Source organism: Lissotriton helveticus, chromosome 11 (assembly GCF_964261635.1).
Source record: "Lissotriton helveticus chromosome 11, aLisHel1.1, whole genome shotgun sequence".
NCBI lineage: Eukaryota > Metazoa > Chordata > Amphibia > Caudata > Salamandridae > Lissotriton > Lissotriton helveticus.
Window position 1 is genome coordinate 159580154 of NC_136072.1, and position 22537 is coordinate 159602690.

The 22537-nt window shown below is 45.6% G+C and overlaps 1 protein-coding gene across 1 annotated transcript in view; it reads right to left on the reverse strand.

Annotated features, from left to right (window-relative positions):
• Positions 1 to 22537, reverse strand: part of LRRC31 (leucine rich repeat containing 31) — a 57381-nt gene that overhangs the window by 34268 nt on the left and 576 nt on the right. The window contains exons 2-4 of the mRNA XM_078666079.1: positions 14301 to 14558; positions 14066 to 14206; positions 12626 to 12793 (exon numbers count right to left, since the gene is read on the reverse strand). Coding sequence (XP_078522205.1) covers positions 12626 to 12793; positions 14066 to 14206; positions 14301 to 14558 — 567 coding nt within the window. The remainder of the gene's footprint in view (positions 1 to 12625; positions 12794 to 14065; positions 14207 to 14300; positions 14559 to 22537) is intronic.

Here is a 22537-nt window from a genome sequence, read left to right on the forward strand (position 1 = left end):
TAATGATGGCCCTGGTGTACGACACTGTTTTGCGGTCACAAACTCTCCAATTCGCAAATTCAAAGGGCTTGTAACTGCAAAACATTGTTTTGAGATATATAAATACGTTTTGTGAGTCAATAAAGTCTTTCCGCTCCACAAAAGGGTTTCTGCAATCCTTTCTGAATCCCAATTAGGAGTCAGCAGGACAAGTTGCAGTGGGATGTGTTAATGGGTTGTGTCTGCAGCTGTGGTTGCAAACAATTGATAAAAAAAAACACCTCAGTTGCAGAGTTTCAGATTTGCAAACTGTCCTGGTTTGGATAACTTCCCCTTTGAGAATGAGGTCAGGTGGATTTGTTGACAGTGGTCCAGGGGATGACTGCATGCTTTGGCTGATGCCTTCCCAAAAGCAGTTGCACCAGTTTCTAACAAGTACAAATATTTCACATTTGGAAATGCAAGAGCTGGGACGAAGATCTGCTGTCCCTTGCAGAACACTGTCTTTGCGATCATAGCCAATTGCAGAGGGTTGCAAGTAGTGATCTGCCCAATCTGCCTTTCATTAGCCAGGTCATTTTGTAGTCCTTTGTGAATGGAAATGGGGAATACGATCTATTACAACATTGGAATGTTGGGTGCTCCATTGAAGACAATGGAGTACACCGGCTACCAATGGCTGGTAGAAGCCTGGAGCATCAACATTCCAACGTTTGTTCACAGCTATTGTTGTGAACAAAGGCGTCACGGAGCCAGGGGGGATTTCATTCCCTTCGGGCTCCGTGAGGCCTTTGTTTTACAAATTAGAATATTCTGCCCTGAAGAGACAGAATGTTCTAACAGCCTTAGATCCCTCCATTATGTGCTCTCCTGGCCATTAAAGGCATGCTCCCTTGTTAAAAGCCCTTGCAAAATGCTGGAGCAGGCCTTTAATGGTCGGTAGAACCAGCTAAGTCAGACAAAAATTGCCCTCCTGTTCTAAAACCAGTCAGTGTCAGGGCTGGACTGAGTACAGCAACCAACCCTGGCAGATCGCTGCTCGACTGGCCCTGGGAGCGGGGGGAGGGGGGAGGGATTCGGGGTGCTAGCAAGAAGCACTGTTCCTGCTTTTGTTACAGTGGGCCGATATATTGTGATATATTGCAAAACCGTCCCCCCGTGACAAATCTGACCCCATGGGCACAAACCCAGCCCCCACCCACCCGGCGCACCGGGCAGTTCAGCCCATGTCAGTCTTAAATTTGCACATCCCTGCTTTGCAAACAGAGATAGTACATTGGGCCTGGTAGTTCTACAACAAAATCCTAATTCCTAGTGGTACCATCCACCCCATAACAGGAATTCTGTGGGTCATTCCTTCACAGTACCTCCTTGCACAACTCACTGGTATGAAGGTGGTGTGACGATTTAAGTATTTATAATTGCTAGCCCCGCTTGCCCTTAATAGATATTTAACATCTTTTAATATGTTAAGACTCTATCAAAATGCAGCTAGTGCACACCTGGGGCTTGTTGCCACTAAAACGGCAAACCAGTCCAATATCACAAGCTGCGAGGGATCTCAATGGGGGCGTTGGATAGCCCATGTATCTCTAGCATAATCTTTAATTTTTTATGTCAGAGGGTTTTTTTTAAACCCCAACACTGACTCATATTTTTTACTCTGCTCGATTTTAACTGGACCGACACAATTCTCACTTTTGCCACATAATTAGAGACAAAAGACGAGAATAGACTGGTGCAGTCGATGCCTCGGCTCCGCCCCGACCCCGGAGACGCCGTGCATGTCCATCACAAGTTTGTGAAACTGACATAAGCACGTGGCTGAGACGCCATTACTTAAACCTCCGCTCCACTGAGGGCTGTAACGGCTCAGGAGCTTTCTAGTAAATCTCCTGTGATGTCAACAACATCCATGAATAAATTAAATGATCCTTCTTGAAGGACAGGTGCGATGATATACCTCGGGCTCGAGCTCATTATTCACGGAATGCACCAATCCTAATCAAGTTATCTTGCTCATAACTCTCGGCAGCCCGCCCTTCCCTTGGACAGCTCTGTGGAAAGTATGTAATAGGAACAATTTACGCCTGCTCGCGCGCTCCAGGACTTCCCTCAGCTGACCCACTTTTTAAACTTGCATATGCATGACATATATCGCCCTCTCAAGTAATGCTTTTTATGAAACCGAGCTGGAAACTAAAATATAATTGAATTTATCATGTTTACTGCTCAGAATGGAGAATAAGAAATAAATCACAGAAGTATAAATTCAGTGGCAGATGTGAAAAGAGACTGCACATTAATAATTGCAGTCAGCAGGATCAAGGTGCTCCAGGCCTCATGAACTGTAGTTCTGCATAGGCACAGAAAGATGGCCGCCATCGCCTGCTAACCAAGCTTTGGCATAGCCAATTAGTGTGCCTTTTAATTTATTAAATATGGAAAACTGCACATGCAAAATCTACATTACTTGTTATTGGGATTTATAAGTAGCTGGTCTACATATAAATTGAGGAAAATGTAGGTAAAATCTGTACACATTGTTATGTTGACATTGTAATGTTATGTATTATGAGTATCCTATTTATAGCTAAGTTTATGTGTAAAGGTATAAATAGGAAGTGTATTTGTTAATTTAAAAGGGGGAAGATAAATGTTGAAAAGATGTTCGTGAAATTGAACGATACACAGAAAATCTAGCACATAGGAATAGCTGATGATTATTTTGCACAGGTGCAACATGTCACGTTTCTCCTGTGCGCGTGGAGAAGCATATGCTGTGTTCTGTATTATTTTTTTTTGCATTAGGAAAGTTTACGCTGCTGTAAACCATGGTGTAGATGTGATGTTTGTTATTGATGATGAGTGAACCTATTTCACCATTAAAAAAACAACAGAATTGTTGGTTCGGAAAAAGGGAAATGCATGGTGTAAACTGCGGAGAGAACACAACTTGCAAGGGGGTGTGCAGGGTGTACGTGGGATTGCTGAGAGCACAGGATCCAACGGGGGGGGCAAGCTTTGTTTGAACACACAGAACAGGTACAACCAATGCAGAATTAGTGCTGCCTGCCACCACCACCACCACACAGAAAAGGTTTAGCACCGGCAGAAGCAGACAGGCAGCTACCACATGGGTCTCAGCTATCTAGGCTTCATTCACATACATAAACAAACTGCTTGAGTAAACATCCACCTATACATTGTTGTCTTGGGTAGTTATTTACGTGCTGTATGTGTGCACGGCTATCGGTTGGTGTGTTGAGCTTGGTGTTTCCATAATAGACTGTCATCATTTTGCCAAGTCTGAATTTGTGTATTTATGTGTGCAGCTGTCAGGCAGAAAGGATTTTCAATGCTTGCTAGAACATGGAAGCAAAGGACAGGCCGCGTTTGAGACATGCCTGACTTTGCCTCCACACCAAGGGACCTTTCAGAGCTGTGTCTGGCAAAAGACTGACCTCACCTCAGCAGAAGAACACCTGATTTGTGAATGACCATTCTCTCAAAGCTGCATCAACAAATGACTAAATCTACAAAAGGTCTACCAGCTTTTCAGAGGTACAGCTGATGTGGGACTGTCTAGTCAGAGATGTGACTAATGTATTACTTTCTCCTCTTCAGCCACATTTGCCTCACTAGTGTGTGTGGGATGAGACTGACTCTTCCAAAGCCCCCTCGAAACTTGCAGAGGTATGCCAGATATCTACAAGGGTCTGGTCCAGTCTGGCTGATCATTCAGAATTGCATCTGATATGAGACAGACATTGACCCATCACTACTGACATACTAGATAAATGCACGCCTGGCGTGTGATCAAGTCTGTTCCAGCTCTATTGCCCCATCAAAGCTGCTTCTCACGCGTGACTGAATTTTCCCAACCTTAGAGGCTTGTCAGAGCTCCCTGCCCCGTCCCTATCCTAACTGCCCCTCGAGTCCGTCCTTGGCTCCTCCCGTTCCTATTCCTCCCCTTAACTCCACCCCCAAACACTAGACTGCATCGCACAGTATTACATCTTCCCCTTTCTTAACAAAATGAAATTAACTTCCACCGTGTTTGTAATTCTTCAACCAGCCGCACAGGTCGGCGGACAGTCTGTTTGAGCTGCAGGGATACATCTCCATGTATGGGCTCAAATTCAGTCCGTTCTTCAGGCATCAGTAGTATCGAATCAGTGGTGGGCATGTCTTTGGTCGATCTTTCTGTTGTCTTAACAAGAGCATCCTCTTGTGGTTTCACTTCTTTTGTCTTTTTGGTCAAGGACAACAATGTCCTCGTGTTCACAGTCCTGAGTATCAGACAGTAAGGCATTATCTGAACTGAGTGTCCTGGTTCGGTTCTGGGACTCATTCCTTGGCTCTGTTTGTCTTATCCGCTCCCACTGGCGTTTGGGAATGTTGAACTCCTTGACCATCCAGGCATGTGCACGTTCCTCTCTCATCCCTTTGTGTTTTGAGAATGATTTATCTCTGTCAACACTTCTTGCCTTCCTTGCAGGGTGATGAGACAGTCCTTTCCTAACATGGTTGATAAAGTCCCATATATTCGTTTTCCTTCTGCAAGCCCTTTGAGTCAGCCTCGCCGACCCCATCCGGGGTGACGGTATGTTATTCATGTCGTGATATAACTGTGACTGACATGCCATGTTGCGTGGCGGGGTGATCAAATATTTTGGGTCATCAGCATGAGATATGTTGCTCTGGACGGGGAGAACGTTCTCTGTTTCCGTTGTGCATTCGGGCGATCGATGCCATGGGCGTTTTCGTGACCTTGATTTTGTTGACCCGAGTGATTGCACAGACAGGCTTTCTGAATCAGAGGAGTCTTTTACTGATTTCCTTTGAGAACGTTCTTTTGGGTGTGTCTTGACTGGTAAGTCCCTTGAGCTGGTAGGCTGTGACGAACTGCTCTTGGAGTCAGAGCTATCTTTGGGACATTTCTTTAGGTACATCTCTCGACTGGTCTTCTGTGCTATTGCAGTGGAGAGATTGTTTGATAGCCATGCGTTTATTTCTTTTGTTTGATCCCAGGGTATTTTGTCTCTGTCTCTCTCGTATGATGTTACTTGTCTCCTCTCAGTTTCCTCGTTGTCACGGGTGTCTTGAGTGTGTTTGCCTACCCCTTTCTGGTGTCTGAGTGAATCACTCCGTCGTATGTGGTTTGTTTCTTCTTCTCGCCTGTTAGGCGCACTAACATCTGTGCCATGGGTGTGACGTCTCCCACTGCTTGATGCTTCTTCAGACTCGTCTACACAGTTTGATAAACAGTAGGTTGCTCGGTTGTGTTCGGGTACCAGTTTCCAGGGCTGGCATGACTGGTCCAGTCTTCTGTTATTTGTCTTTCCTTCATACTTGTTGAGCGGGCTGTCATCTGTTCCATTTGTGTGGCCTGTCCCACTTGATGTTTCTTTAGAATAGTTTGTAGCGTTTGTAGAGTGACTCCTTGACGTTGAATGACTGTCATCTGTTCCATTTGTGTGGTCTGTCCCACTTGATGTTTCTTCAGAATAGTTTGTAGTGTTTGTTGAGTGACTCCTTGACGTTGAATGACTCCTTGAGGTTATATCAGTGAGACTATCATAATCCTGGATCATCCTGGTCTTTTGTTTGCCATCCTCCACTGTCTTTTGTATTGTTGAATTAGAGTATTTCATGTCACTTTGTCTCTCATGCTGTCTTATCTCTAGTCTACCTTTGCCCTCCCTCTTTCTGGTTTTGTTTGTTTCTTGGGCTTGATGTACAGACATGGGAGATATCTCCTTTCTTTTATCTTCCTTTCTTGCATTAAGGTGAAATCCTTTTGACAATTCTCTTGCTTTGGCCCGCTCTCCAGCTTCGGCCCTCCTGATGATTTCCCTTAGCGAGAACTGCCCTTGAAGGATATTGCGCTTTGTGTCAGGTTTTGAACAGCCTTCGATTATCCGGAGTCGAATTGCTTCCTCGTCTGAGAATGTATTGAAATGGCAGTAGTGCACCAGACTTTGTAACCTTGTTATGAAATTTGGTAATGATTCCCCGGGTTCTTGCCGTGCCGCGTTGAAGACGATGCGTTCATGATCCACGTCTTCTTTTGTGTCGAAATGAGCGCGTAGCGTCTCTTTGAGTTTTCCATATGTTTCTGTGTCCTTTGCTGAAAATGTTTTGATCAGTCGCCGGCCTTCATGACCCACCAGCTGAAACAATAATAGTAGACGTTTTCCATCTCTTCGCACCCCAGTTGTTTCGAGAAATGCATCCAGGGAGTCCAACCACCGGGTCCATCTCTGACCTACACCCTGGATGTCAGTCTGTGTCACTGGGGGTGGCACTTCAATGCAGATATTGGATTTTTGTTTCCCTTTTCTCACCGACATGACGGAGGAGAGTCCACACTCACAGGTGACCACTGTAATGTGTCCCCCGGCTTCACCTTTCCCTTTCACAACCAACCTGGCTTGGTGTCCACCCTTAGCGTGACTGGCTCAGTATGCTTCAGTGAGTTCAATATGGCCGCTACTCAGCTGCAGCATGCATGGCTCGTGTCTCAGGAAATTTCTGCTTTCTTTAATGCCGTGTGCTAGCTACAGGTGTTTTGTGCTTCCTCAGCACTGGTACTTGGCGATGTCGCCGTCTTGTTCTTGTATTTCTGTTGATGACTAGTGCAGGTTACCAGTCGCTTAATCGATAGCGGAAGCTTCCTCGATGTTTGTTTACTCGTGTTTCTAGATTATTCACTTTCTTTGTTTCCTTTAATTTCTATTACTTATTTTCACCTGGTGCTGGAAATTTAATTTGGGACTTGTATTTGTTCGTGCTTGTTGCATTCCAGACTTACATTTGCTCGGGTTTGTTGCATTTGAAACTTGCGTGGGCTGGTGCTTGTTGCATTCGCAATTGGCATTTGCTTGTGTGTGTTACATTCCGAATTTGTATTTACTTGCGCTTCTTGTATTTACGCCTCGTATTCCCTTATGCTTGTTTACGTCTGACGCTTGCATTTACTTGTGTTTGTTTGCTTCAGAACTTGCATTTGCTGGTGTTCGTTTACATTTTGCATTCGCAATTGGCATTTGCTTGTGTGTGTTGCATTCCGAATTTGTATTTACTTGCGCTTCTTGTATTTACGCCTCGTATTCCCTTATGCTTGTTTGCGTCTGATGCTTGCATTTACTTGTGTTTGTTTGCTTCAGAACTTGTCTTGGCTAGTGCTTGTTGCTTTTCTAATTGTCTTTGCTTGTGTTTGTTTGTTCTCAAACGTTGTCTTTGTTTGTGCTTGTTTATATATTTGACGCTTGCATTTGCTTATTTCAGAATTCGCGTATTTCAGAATTCGCGTTTGCTTGTGTTTGTTTATATCAACTTGCATTTGCTCGGGCTTGTCTGTATTTGAAACTTGCATTTGCCTGTGCTTGTCTACATTCGACGCTTGCATCTGCTTGTGCTTGTTTATTTCAGAATTTGCGTTTGCTTGTGTTTGTTTATATCACCTTGCATTTGCTCGGGCTTGTTTGCATTTGAAGTTTGCACTTGCCTGTGCTTATTGCATTTGACTCTTGCACTTTCTCGTGCTTGTTGTGAAATTTTCATTTGCCTGACTTTAAGATGGCCGCCCTATGTCTTCGATAGGGAATGGGAGCCACGGCCTGACTTCAAAATGGCCGCCGCTATGGAGATCTCGTCTCCCACGAGATTTGGCTTTATTCACTCTCCCCAACCTCAGTTTCCACTGACCGGCACTCACGGAACAGCCAGACCTCTTAGCAGGCTGCAGACTCTCAGGCAGGCTCCAGACATCCACCGTTCCTCAAGGCGGAAGGTAAGGTCGGGGTGGGCTCCCGGCAGCAGTTCCACACGATGTCGCACATCTGGGGTAGGCACCCGATCTCAGTGCTCGACGGCGCTGTCGCAGTTCTGCTCCACGTGGCCAGGCATTTACCGCTGGCCACTGCAATCTTGGGGGCGTTTTTTTTTTTTTTTTTTGCGAGTACGCTCCACGCGACTGACCAGCCACGGAGCTGCGGGCCTGTACCGCTGGCCGTCGCGATCTCGGCGGCGGTGTGGCTTCTTGCGAGTGCATCACTGGACGGGGTAACTCATCTTCAGGGGTCCAGGTAGTGGCATAGCGCGCCATCCCAACCTCGTCGCCAGCTGTAGTGTCGTTCTTACAATCACGACAGACACTTGTTTGTACTTTAAGGAGCTTTTATTATACACGTCTACTCCCTGCCCCGTCCCTATCCTAACTGCCCCTTGAGTCCGTCCTTGGCTCCTCCCGTTCCTGTTCCTCCCCTTAACTCCACCCCCAAACACTAGACTGCATCGCACAGTATTACAAGAGCTATGCCTGGCAAGCGGATGTTTCTGTCCCAGTGTATTATTGGATTTCAAACTTGCTTGAAACACATTTGTAGATTTTTATGGTGCAGTAGAGAATCTTTACTGGACTCACAAACCAGCAACTGTATTATTGCATTTTAATACCCACACAGATATGCGCCACTGATCTAAAAGTGGAATCCCAAAGAAAGTAGACATGTCAACTGTACCCATTTAGACATATTTAATTACAAGTATATTTCTCTATCTATTTTAACGTTTTTGGCCGTGTGTATGAGGAGGTGTGTGTCGTGAGAGGGCACCCTTCTTTTATGTTGTTGTACTATTTTATTTGTGTGCTTGTGTGCTTGCTTGGTGCAGGGTCGGCTCCTTACCTGCCTCACTCGGATCGCGCTGCCCTTTTGACCGTATTTAGCTTTAAGGCAGGTCGCCTATTGTAGGGAAGTGCTCGGCTACAGGAGGCTGGCTGGAGGCGTCGTTGCTTCAGCTTGAATTCCTGACGCAGCTCTGATTGGCTGGACCGTCCGAGTGATTTGGTCCCGCCCCTCTGATAGCTGGCGTTCTAGTTGGAGGGGGCACAGGATATAGGTGCATGGAGACGCGAGCGCGCAGCGGGCGAGCGCAGCGGGCGCGCCAACGGCGCGCCCGTCTGCGCCCGTCCGCGCTGAGGAAGCGCTCCGCGCCAGCCATGTTGCCGCACCTCTATTGTCTGGTGCCTATGATCATGGCAATGCTCTGTGGTACTCTGCGGCTGATCGACACGCCCTTAACAAAGGTATTCGGAGTAGGGGCAGTCTGGCCTTGGCGAAGTCTGCCGCGCCGGTGTCAGATTTTATGAGGGGGGAGCTTCTTCCTTGTGGATTGCTGAATGTCCGCTCCCTGCCTAAGCATGGGACTGAAATTCAGCTTCTGATTGAGGCACAGGGGTTGGAGATATTATGTATGACTGAGACCTGGACTCAGCCGGACTGTAGGGTTGATTTCGGGGGGGCTTGCCCGCCAGGGTTTAAACTTCTTCATGTGCCTAGGCTGGAGGGCAGGGGGGAGGGGTGGGGTTGATCTACAGAGAATCTTTGGGCTTAAAAACCATTGATATTGACCTGGTCGCTGGGGTGGAACTCCTGGTGTTCACAATTAAGAGTGCGACGGGCCAATCCCTGACAGGTATTATCTGCTATCGTCCTCCGGGGTTCTTTAGTCTGCTGCAGCAGCAATTGCTTTTAGATCTGATCACCAACATGGCTGCCACACATCGGAGAATTTTAGTTTTGGGCGACTTTAATCTCTGGTCGAACGGATCCCTTGATATAGGATTGACTAATCTACTCCAATCTTGTGAGGGGCTGGGGCTGAATCAACAGGTCTCAGTGCCTACTCACACGGGGGGTCACATGTTGGACCTTATTTTCGCTTCAGATGATCAGCTCTACCATGGGGGAGGTGCTTCCAATGGATTGGACTGACCATTTTTTGGTCAAATTCTATTTGAATATGGCCAACTGGGATAAGAAGGTAGGGAAACGGAGGATAAACTTCCTGGGGAGGGACTGGAGAGTCCTGACACGGATGAAAAACTTTGACATGGTGTTCCCGGTGGAAGATTGCTTTTCGCCGGAGGCCCAGGTTGATGAAAACTATCCCTCCTTCTGTAAAAAGATTACTCAGATTCTTGATACATTGGTGCCTCTAAAATCTTTTTTGAATAAAGGAAGGCCATCCGCCCCTTGGTTTGGTGAAGAACTAAAAATACTGAAGCTTGACTGTAATCGGGCTGAAAGAACCTGGAGGCAGAAATATCTATTAGAGGACAAAAAGGCCTGGAGAGCAAAAATACTGAACTACAGGAAGGTCATAAAAAGAACGAAGGCTGACTTCTTCGCCTTTGCGATTCTTAGAGCCTCAAATAGTTCCCGCTGCATTTTTAATATTCTCAATACCTTGACAAACCCGGAGTGTTGTGCCAATGAGATTTTGCCATCTCAGAGGCTCTGTGATAACCTGGCCAGCTTCTTTAGTAACAAAGTGGCCTCTATTATTGAAGATCTTGGGAACAAATCAGAGCCTCTGGAAGTAATAACTGAACATTTGGCCCCTGTTGAGGACAGGAGTGGGCCGTTGGAGAATGACAGCTCTAAGGAGTCTGCCTGGGAGGTTCTTTCGGAATTTTCGCTCTTCCAGCTCGAGGACTTTTGCAGGTTAGCAGAGAGTATTGCTTCTGGCTCCCCCCTTGACCCATTACCCTGTAAGAACTGGAAGGAATTCGGGGTGGAGCTCTTCCCACTGCTGTGCAAGATCTGCAACCAGTCTCTTGCAGAAGGGGTGGTTCCCAGTTTGTGGAAACAGGCACTTGTAACACCTTTGCTAAAAAAAGCTTCCCTGGATTCTGAATGCCTAAAAAATTTTAGACCTATCTCCCTCCTCCCCTTCCCAGCCAAGGTAGTGGAACGGGCAGTGAGTGGCACACTGTCCGCACACTTGGAACGGGTTAATCTTCTGGAGGAGGAGCAATTCGGCTTCAGACCAGCCCATGGAACGGAGACAGCTCTGGTGACCGTCATGGATGAGCTTCGGAGGCGGGCAGACAGGGATCAGGCAGCAGTGCTGATTCTGCTTGACCTGTCTGCCGCCTTCGATACGGTCAACCATAACATCTTGTTGAGGAGGCTGAGTGAGGTTGGAGTCACGGGGGAGGCCCTGAGATGGTTCCGCTCCTTTCTCTCAGGAAGACAGCAAGCAGTCTCCGTTCCTCCCTACCAATCTGCCTTCACTCCTGTTCCTCATGGGGTACCTCAGGGCTCGGCCATCAGCCCCATTCTCTTTAATGTTTATTTGAGACGCCTGCTGAAGGTCATCAAGCGTTATAACATCAAAGCCATCAACTACGCTGATGACACTCAACTCATTCTCTCCCTGGAGGGAGAGCAGTCCATCTCAGCAGAAGAGTTTCACAGATGTTTAGGAGACATGACACAATGGCTGAAGGAGAATTCCCTTCAATTTAATATTGTTAAGACTGCACTGCTGCACGTTACAACGCATAAGAACAGGGAAGGGCCGCCCATGAATCTGTGGCCACCAGAGTTCCCCAACCCCGGCCTGCCGGTAAAAACAGTTCGCAACCTAGGGGTCACATTTGATTGTGACCTCTCTTTGGAGGTGCATGTGGGGAAAGTGGTGAGCTGCTGTCTGGGGATTCTGCGCTCTTTGAGGAAGATCTTTCCCCTCCTACCGCATCAAGCCCGTGCCCTAATTGCACGCAGTACCATACTCAGTCGAGTAGACTATTGTAATGCTCTACTCCTGGGATCCCCCAAATTCCTGCTGGACAGGCTCCAGCGGGTTCAATCGGCTGCGGCTAAGTTGGTACTGGGCTGGTCAAGGCGGACCTCTTCCTCTGGAGCACTGTCGGAGCTGCATTGGTTGCCAGTGGCACAGAGAGTTAAATTTAAGTCTCTGTGCCTAGTCTTTAATGCCCTTCACGGAAATGGTCCAATCCCTCTTCAGCAAATGTTTGAGTGGTACGTTCCGGGCAGAGAGCTTCGCTCTTCGACAGGAATGTTATTAAAAGTACCACGCTTCAACAAAGTCAGGGCAGGGGGTAGAAGATTTGGGGTGGCGGCAGCTAGGCTGTGGAACACTCTACCTCTTGCACTGCGGCAACATGGGGAGTTGCTTGCGTTCAGAAAGAACCTTAAAACCTGGCTGTTCCCTATGAGCTAGCCTGCGCTTCAACTCCCTCCTGTGTTGTCATGGTTTCAGAATTACTAGCGCCAAGATGCCTGTTAGGTGGTAGTGCGCTTAATAAATTGGATAAATAAAATAAATAAATTTGCCAGTAGCAGTGGGTGGAGACTAAAGGAATCTTCATTGGGGATTACTGGTAACTGTATATTATACTAGAGCACATTTGAGAGATTTCGGAGGTTAACTTTTAATAGGGAAATTTAAGACTAAGAAAGTTACCAAGTTGTTACAGAACTGTGGAGCTGGTACACAAAGCTATTTTCCTCACCATGCCTTAGTCACACCAATGTCTGAATCGGAAACAAATATTTATAGAAAAAGTTTTGTGATTTAGGCAATAGTAGGTAACACATATTACGACACATCATGTTATTGTGATCTGGATGGCTATTACATAATTATTTTAGTAAAATCGTGTCCCTTAACAATGTGTATGTAGTTCATCATTATTTAGAGAATAAAAAACACCCTTACTAATAACTTATTTTTCACCTACTGAAGGACCTACACACTAATGGCATGTCTTAATAAAACAAACTTAATTAGCACTTAAGCATAACACTTAACACATTGTATTGCATACCCAAAGCTTCAATGTCATCTGTGGTCAGTCTGCAGTTGTTCATTTTCAGGATTTTCAGTTTGCCGATATGATGTAGTTGAATGGTGACAGGCTTAAGAGCACCACCAACAAAATCATTCCAAGAAACATCAAACTCCTCAAGTTCTGGCAGAAAGGGCAATAAGGTCACTGGGAAAAGCACAAACATCATGTGAACATGGAGTCAGTTTCCCACCAATTTATTGATTCTACACACTCTCTTAAGCTAGTGACTAAAAATAATGCAATCTAAGTACAAGTTTCAGATTGGAACATCTATTTTGAAATTCATCATAAATGTCTGAGTGACAATAGGGTAAATTACAAACCATGTCACAGACAACACTAGTTATGATAGATGGAACAGAGCTGGGTACTTTTATGATGAGTATAATAAGGTCCATATGTGTTTATTAACTTCTGTAATGATTGGGGCTGAATAATACTTGGGCTAGGGCAAGCCCCTTACCCAAGTATCATCAACACTAGAGCCCATGCCTTGAATAAGTAGCTAGTCCCTCCCTCTTGGGTCCAGGGAAGTCTCTGTAGCCACCCTATGCACACTGTTGCACAAGAGTAGCACAAGGCATTCATAAGACAAAATTATAACTCGCGCACCTCCATACACAATGTATTTAACTAGGTAGCCACATTAGCTCGCGCCTTCTCCATGTACTGCTTATACCATTGTATATCATCTAACCTATACCATCTAAAATAATAGTATGTCTAAGAACAGTGAGGAGTCCAAATCAAATATTTTGTGAGAACGCATGGCAGAGTGGTGATTTTTAGTTAGTCTACTGTGGCTACTTATTTAAATAAACTGTAATTGGAGGTGTGTGAGTTATAATAATTTGAAGGTGTTGCATAAATTATAAATTAAAGTTGTGAGTATAAGTTTGGATATTAAAATGTTTGTGTAGTTTAAGTTTGGTTTGTAGATAAAGAATAAATAAAGTTATGATAATTTAAAGGTGCGGCATAAATTATAAATGTAAGGTATGAATTTACAATGTTTATGTATTGTAAAGTTTGAGCTATATAGAAAGAATAAATAAGGTTTTCCTAACTATAACAAAGGAAAAATGGCCACCCTCAGCCCTGGTTGGGGAGTAAAGTGCAGTACTCGTCAGTGTTCAGTGGACCTCAAGAGGAAACTGGACTATGGTGCCATTGCACCTGCTGCACCACTAAGAGCTTCGTCTCCGGGTGCATTGCGAGTATAGCCTTGTCGTGTGACTCAGAAGTTTCTTGTTTAAGCTGAAAGACCTTTGGGATTACCTTGGTAGCACTGCTACATGTTCAGAGGAAGATTTGTCTTTCTGGAGTAAAACCGGTGCTGAGCAATGCTAAACAACAGATAAGATATAGATTGCATACACATATTAGGGGTCTGGTAGCTGGAAAATGTGTACCTACCTAGTTCCATGATATCACTTGCCGTCAACCCACAATTGTTGAGGTTCATACAATTGATGTTCGGCTTCTTCTCAAATTTTTCCATAAATTGTTTGACTTTCTCACAACCTGATGATATTTCCAAAATAGAAATCTGGTTCTCTACAATAAAAACAGAAACATTCCCACTGATTATTTCTCATTGTATCTGTACATTAAATTAACTATTTTAGGCAACGTGAATAGGTATTAATACCTGTAACAGAAGCATCATCATTTGCATCTTTTTTGGGGACATCTGGTTGACCATCATTTTCCTCATTTTCTTTGTTTTCCTCCTTCTCCTCAGTTTTTGATTTATTTGCTTCTAGTCCTCGGAAGAACCTGCTAACGGAAGATGGTTTGCGTTTGTCTGAACTTGAGGTCTTCCTTTGGATCTGGTTAAAAAGTAAGTCAAAGGGGGAGCGCTTTAAGATGCCTTCATCGCGTTTCTTCTCTGGCCCTTCTTTAACTTCTGCAGATAGGTGCAAAATCATATAATTAACACAGCTCTGACTATTGCTTAGTAGTCCATCAAATACGTCTGATTGTACTTTATATACAAAGTGAGGAATGCTGCGCTGGATTCACAATACCAATGGGCAGAAAGTCAAGAATTTACTCCTGTAAGAGTGCTCCTACCTTTGGAATAGATTTCTGACTTTTTTGAAATGCAAAAGGTATCTCAGAAACTTCTAGAAATCCACAATAATTGCAGAATTCCATGAGTCTATCTCAAAATGTGCTTATGCTGATTTTCTGCACAGTTGAAGAGCATCATGAGTAAATCAGGCTGAGTTGTATATTAGCACAAATGACAATTTTTTCATTTTCCCCAAACGCAACATTTTTACCCTCATGAAACAATGCTTCCCCAAAATTCTCACGGTGCAAACTACTTATTTCTGTCTTTCAATGCAGTAAATTTGCATGTATTCCCAAAGTGGGAACCGGCCAGCAAAAGATATACGAAGCCCCACAAACCTACATTTTTCATTGTTCACCATCGATTGTCGGGTGGTTTACCATGACATCCCAATTTCAATCCTAATCCCGGACTTTGAATTTGCAATATCCTGCATGCTGGCTGCTGTAAGTAAACTTTACGATCCCAACATTCCACAAATCGGGAGGCTGTGAGTCCAGGAGCTGAATTTCCTATCACAAATTGCTTTTAATGCATTTATGCACTACCACTTCCATACACAAGCTTTGTGAATTGTGAAATGGATCCTCATAGCCTAACCCCACTTCCTGGTTGTGTGTACTAACAAAAATGTACTTCCTAGACTTTCCCAATGTGGCTAAGATAGCTTTATCGGTGAGGATGACCTTTGACATGCTTTTTTTTTATATATAATCAAACTTCTAGTGGTTTTCTGCATAGACAATGGAGACAGCAATCAGTACACAGCACAGAACACTTCAGGGTTGCAGTAATAGGTAATACACAAAGAAAATAATCCATATCAGGCGCTTCACAGTTTGTAGTACAACCACTACTTCCCCCAGCCATGTTTACGAGGGCAGCCCCTAGCAGTATATATGGGTTCCTCTATCTTAACGCACTAGTCCATTGCAGAGCACCATTCAGTCACTGTTGGTGTTTCCAGGGATTTCCAGTGTAGTGCTATGTCACGCTTTGCAATCATTGTGCCTATGTCAATCGAGGTGCTTTCTGCCCAGGGACCTCCCACTTCCTCCATGACGCGCGTCATGTAATGTGGGTGAAGCAGTCTACGGGCCTCTCTAGGATAATGGAAAATGTGGTAAAGATCAGAGACCAGTATCTTCGAAATGCTTGTTCTCTGCTTAACGTCCTCGCGTGGTGAATGCCGCATTAATTACTACCCCAGGTACAGCTAACATTTCCTTCATCATCGCACATCTCCTTTCCCCTTGATCATCGCACATCTCCTTTCCCTTTCATGTCCTCAAAAATAAATGCCGTGGCTCCTAATCCGCTCGCGTGTGTTACGCGCGCTACAAACCCTTAGACAAAGACGGGCTGCTGTGATTGCCAGCCACTATCTCACCCCCACCAGCGTGCTACTCCCCATGCCGCATGCGCCGTCCTGCGATGTTACACAGGCTGCTAAGATCACCGGCCAGTATCTCACCCCCACCTCCTGCGAGCTACATCACATGTTGCTGCATTTTCTTCTATCAAAATAAAAACCTGTTAAATACTAAAACCCCCTCAAATGAACCAATTGTCTCCCGACGCGCTGCAGGCATCCCCCCTGGACTTCGAGGCCCCTCACCTCGAGAATAACCACCAGCGCCGCAGGGCCTGTCGATCGTCAAACCGCTCCAGCTGCGCTTCAAAGGTAACCCCCAGAGGCAAGGAGACAAAGAGGGCTCGGACTGTCACCTTCGGGGTGGGACTACACATACACCACCTAAGCATCTCACATTACCCCGAGACCCTCCCAGTGACGGCTTCCCAGGAATCGCAACCCCTAGTGACGGCTTCCCTGGAATCGAAACCCATACTTCAGGCTAGGAATCCCCACTAGTGGCCCCCCTCCCCTAGGCGCGGGGGGGGGGTGCCTCTCATTGCTTATGCACCTAGGTCACTTTGGGATAGGGGTTAAGCTCATCCACCATAGTCGCTGAGGGGTGAGGTATGATTTATGTACGTATTTATTTTATTTATTTATAAAGTTTTATATAGCGCAAACTTGATCCCGAAGGATATCAGAGCGCTTTACAATTTGAGGCAATTAAATAACTTCCCACCCTATTCCCCTATAAACCCACATCCCACTATGGAACTAAAAATGCAAAATTAGAACAAAAACAAATTTAATAACTACTAACATTTTAACACAGATAATAAAAACAAAAACAAATCTTATATCAAAAATACATGCATCACACACATACAAAATAAATACAAACATAATTACATTAATACAAAATCGATATTTTTAACATCTTTATTAAACATTTAGTTGAACTAGTCATAGGCGTGTGACATCCTTTTAAGGTCTGTGTTTTTGACAGTACAATTGTCAAGCAAGCCTGTTAACAAAATACATAGTGGCCTATGGGTGCGCTCCGTGTAGCCACTGGCTTTCTTTGACCAGCCTCTTTCAGCCATTGGCTTGGACTTTGCCAATCCTGTTTTTGCCTCAACCCAGTGGAGCATTCATCTCTTACCTAATGATATTGGTTGTTTGGATGAACCTTTCTGCCTCCACTCCAGTGCTTGCATTGAAGTACATTGAACTTTAGAACTATAGCCCTCTCTGCCCACTCCTGCCGGCTCCCTCTTGAATGCCTCACTCTGATGTACTAACACTGCATCTGTTAGAACATTCAACCCAGAGCTCTTGGATTTGACAATGCTTGTTTCTTATTTCCACTAGTATTCCTGTAGATTTCATGAATTAAATCCCTCTCTTTTGCATGTATGTATTTGAAATCCTATAGCACAAGTTTAGTGTAAATCAATGGAGAGATTTATAGGTTGGTTGCTTTGTGGGTGGGGTAGAGGGGTTTTGTGACCAAAACGATGAGAGACCCATTATTTTGTAGGCGCACGCAAGTGTGATAACGTTTGTACGAATGTGTCACCACGCATATGTGCCCCAAGATGGGTCTGTAAATAAAAAAATTAAACTAGAGTAGCACAATAGCTCTTTTTTGTAAGATAGAAGGGCTGTGCCATCCCAAATAAAAAAAATAAAAAATGAACTTAAAATTAAAAAAAATTAAAGAAATGGTGGGGGTTCAGCGGAACTGGTAATATGAAATATGGGGGAGCATCTAGGAGTAATAATAAAAAAAATCTCAAAAGCAGCACAACATGAGAGACAGCAGAACGGCATTGGGGCAACAAGGAGCGCAGGGGGCATGTATTTAGCAGTGGGTGTGAAGCACACGATGAAGCAGGCTTAAAACCCCATGCACTCTCATGGAGTGCTTAAACATAAACACTAAGTAACTAAACATAAGCAGGGGCAGAATACAGGCCAGCCAATCAAAATGATGACAATGACGCGGTGCTCCCAGGGGCCAGACAAACACAAGATGGGACCAGGAAAGTAATTGATTAAGAAGCAATCAAAAAGAGTGTCAATAAAGTCAGCCAATGGAATGCAATGGGTGGGCTGTAAACCCATTTTAAGTTCTTGGTATGCCCACAATAGGTCTTTTGCATCGCTTTCTGATAGGCCAGACCTAAATATACCTGGTCCTTACATATTATGGTAGATATTTACACCCTTTTCAGATTGTTCTTTTATTTACTTAATAGTATAATTCGGTCCCGACAGGGCACGAGTCGGGGCACATGCGGGTGAATGGCGTCCACCCACTTTTTTCACCGGGTGAACGCCGTCCACCCTGCCAAGAATTTGGGCCCCACTGAATAATGTGCTGCACTCGTCTCTGTGTAATTACCAAATACCGGGACACTTTCAGCAGGGCCTGCAAGTTGTCTGTTTTCCTTTTGCAACAAGCAACAATGTGCAGGCAGGGACATGATGGGTCTTTCTTATTTAAGACTCCTGCTGGGCCCATAACAAAGGCCTAATTTGAGGGGTCATCAGCCTCCTTTTGTGTGATTCTCTTGGCAGCAGCAGCCAGAAGCCTCACACCTGATGCACATGAAGTGGAGGGGAAACAAAGGCTCACACCTTGTTAGCACTTCACACATACTTAAGAGAGGCAGTTTTTCACTTTTTTCAGTCCCTGTTTAGGAGTTATGCATGCACTGTTGGAATATCAGATGTGTTGATCTTTCCCAGTATTTACAAAAAAACAAATTGCATTTATCTAGAGTTTACTTCCCCAGAGGAGAAGTCGAAATAAGTACCACTTTTTAGGTCTCGCCTGTCGATGCGCATGCGCATCGAGCAAGCGAGACTATGGGGGCTCATCCACTCTTTATCCAACTTGCAAGGAATCGTGGCGATTCCTTGCAGTGCCCGTGACTTTTAAGCTCAATGCGCATGCGCATTGAGCTTAAAAGCGCGTGCACATGCCCCCAGCCGCCTGCCTTGCCTACTCTCCCGCCCCCTCACTTCTTGATTGCACGGCCGCTAGGCCGTGCCTCCCCTACTCTCCTCCTCCTACTCTGTCTGTTCCCGCACTCCTCCCACACCCCCGCTCCGCCCCCTCCCCTGCCTGCCATGTCGCGTCGCATTTCTCCTCCCCCCTCCCCCCAGCCGCCTGCCTTGCCTACTCTCCCGCCCCCTCACTTCTTGATTGCACGGCCGCTAGGCCGTGCCTCCCCTACTCTCCTCCTCCTACTCTCCTCCCCTCGCCGTCTGTTCGATAGCCATTGTTTTGTATTTCCTATTTGACATTTTTTTTTTTACCAAGCCGGTTTGGGGCGTTAGAACATAAAATCAACCTGGCAATGTTTGCGCACTTTACAAAAAGGCGTTCAATAATCCCGATTGCAAAGTCTACCTCGTAACCCCCAAATCTCTGAGGTTGACGCCCTCCTCGCGCCCCGGCTTGCTCCTGGTGAAGAAGGTATGTCTCCCGCACCTTTCATGGGCTCCAAGCAGACTGGTAGCACGTGCATGGCTTTTGGCACGGCAGTCTGCTAAGTGACTCAATGCAACACTTGTTTGAGATCCGCAGGAACTTGGCACCAAGAGTGTTGTTTATGTGCGCGATTTGCTCGACTTGAGGAATCGAGCGGCTGAGCTCTCACTGTTTCACTTGTGTCCTGGGCGGAAAGCAAGAACGGTTATATAATTCAGCAGATGGTTTAAACTTTCATAACGTTTCTTCCTTTTGGTTTTTCCATGTCCCCCTTTCTCTAATGAGAACAGATCGGAAAAAAAGGCTTCTTGCTATGCGGCTGGTTCCTCTTGCCCGTGTTTTGAAATGTATGCTTTCTGAAGAGATTTCTGGAGGCCATGGGGTTCCATTATGAAGCAATCATTTCTCAATTGTTAGCAAACTACACATAACTAGAGCAGCCCTTCTGCCAGTAGGAACCGGGACATATAATATATAAAACAATGGTTTAGCCTCCCCTACTCTCCTCCTCCTACTCTCCTCCCCTCGCCCTCTGTTCCCGCACTCCTCCCACACATTAGAAATGCAATAGCCAGTCAACTAGCCCTTTCAGCGTCATGTGACCAGCGCGCCCCATTCAGCTTTGCTGGTGTCGTATCACATGACCCAGGCATGGCCAGTCGTCAGGTTGCACCGCCCTTTGGTTCCCGAGCATGCTGTTCTCAGCCTTCTCCAACATTAACCAAATCGGCAGCGGCCTCCTCGACCGCCCACTCATTCCCGGCCATTCAGCTCAGCTGTTTACATTGCCAAATGTCTTCACAACATCTGCAGCAGCTCGGCTAAAAAAAGCAGGAAAAATCCACAACACCCCCTTCGCCAACCAACTAAATACATCGCAACACCTGGCAAACCTTTTTCTGTACCCTGCTGCTTAACACCCTCTCCCCCGCTCCGCCCCCTCCCCGCCATGTCGCATTTCTCCTCCCCCCTCCCCACAGCAATGCCCTCCTAACAACACACAGTGCTCCCTGATGCAATGTAATTATCCGTCATATTAGGAGTACTTTGTTAGCTAACAAGATGGTTGTACTGAACCCCTCACCCTCACTCACCCTCACCCTAACTCACCCTCACTCACCCTCACTCACCCTCAACCCCTCACCCTCACTCACCCTCACCCTCAACCCCTCACCCTCACCCTCACTCACCCTCAACCCCTCACCCTCAACCCCTCACTCTCACTCATCCTCACTCACCCTCAACCCCTCACCCTCACCCTCACTCACCCTCACCCACCCTCAACACCTCATCCACCCTCAACACCTCATCCTCACTCACCCTCACTCACCCTCAACCCCTCACCCTCACTCACCCTCACCCTCAACCCCTCACCCTCAATCCCTCACCCTCACTCACCCTCACCCTCACTCACCCTCAACCCCTCACCCTCACTCACCCTCAACCCCTCACCCTCACTCACCCACCCTGACCCTCACTCACCCTCAACCCCTCACCCTGACTCACCCTCACTCCCCCTCACTCACCCTCACTCACCCTCACTCACCCTCAACCCCTCACCCACCCTCACTCACCCTCAACCCCTCACCCTCACTCACACTCCCTCACCCTCACTCACCCTCACTCAGCGCAACCACAGCATCATTTAATAAACTTTACGCTATTGGCAATATAAAATAAAATCCACGTATTAATTATTAATTGTTTTTTAAAGCCATTGATTTTTTTTATATCAACACATATAAGTCACATATAAGTCCCGTTAATACAAAACATGTTGCTTTACAAATGCTCGAGGTGTCACATTTACAAAAATTATAACTATTGGCTTTGTAAAGAAGAAAGCTATTAATTTAGCTATTTAGAAAAAACAACACATAAATACAAAAAAATAAATAAATAACACCTATAGCTCAAACTTTACTACTGCGAGACCTATTGCATTTCCAATGCTTGTTTTTCTTGTATAGCCTACTCATTCCAATGCAGGGTGTCAGAGCGCTTTACATCAACACGTGCATATTAGATGTACAATAAATTATACGTTTGTACATGAATGTACAGGATAAAACTGGGGGATTGCAAGGTGTAGAAGTCCCATATCATCTTCCATAGCTCACTGTGCTATTATCCTCGCAATACGCTCAAACATACGAGAGACCTGCTAAACATGTATGTGAGGACTTTAGATCTGATGTCACTTCTTGTGATGTCACTTCCTCCTGTAAAGTCGTGGCATGTGTGATGTTATGTGCTGTGATGTCGTGCGCCGTGATGACATGCACCGTGATGTCATGCGCTGTGATGTCATGCGCCATGATGTCACGCGCCGTGATGTCACTTGCCTAGGTTAGTCACCCCACTTCTTTTTTTCGGACTTGTGCCCTGGGTCCCGGCGTGCAAAGGCTTTTACCCCAACTCTCTGTGTTTCTATTACAGACGGCTTGGCGCTGCGCCCTCAGCCGGACGTTCTTTCCGGATGCACTCTGTGTGCACAGAGCCGTCACCTGCATCCGGGACTCCGCTTCGCTTCTGACATAAACATGGCTCACTGGGGCCGTCGAGCCCTCGCCTGCTTGGGAGGAGCGCGCGCATGTGTTTTAATGCTGACTGTGACAGGTGCCTCTCAGTCTTTCTTTAGCTCGAATGCACTGGTTTGTATTCATTGACATTACACTAGCTTCTTGCCTTCAAAACAAATAACCCACTGAAAAAGGAGCATAAATACATATGTATTTTCTGCCTTGTGGCATCATAATATCATTTGAATTTTTAGCATCGCTATATGCAAAAAAAACTCCTAATGTTCTTTTATGCCGGTCAATAAATATGCCACCTCTTATTTTTCTGCAAACAATTGTTGGCTTTTATTTGTTCCGATTTCATTAAATGAAGTTACATTAAATTAAATCTTGAATTAGCAATCTTTACCACCCAGATCTGGAGCGT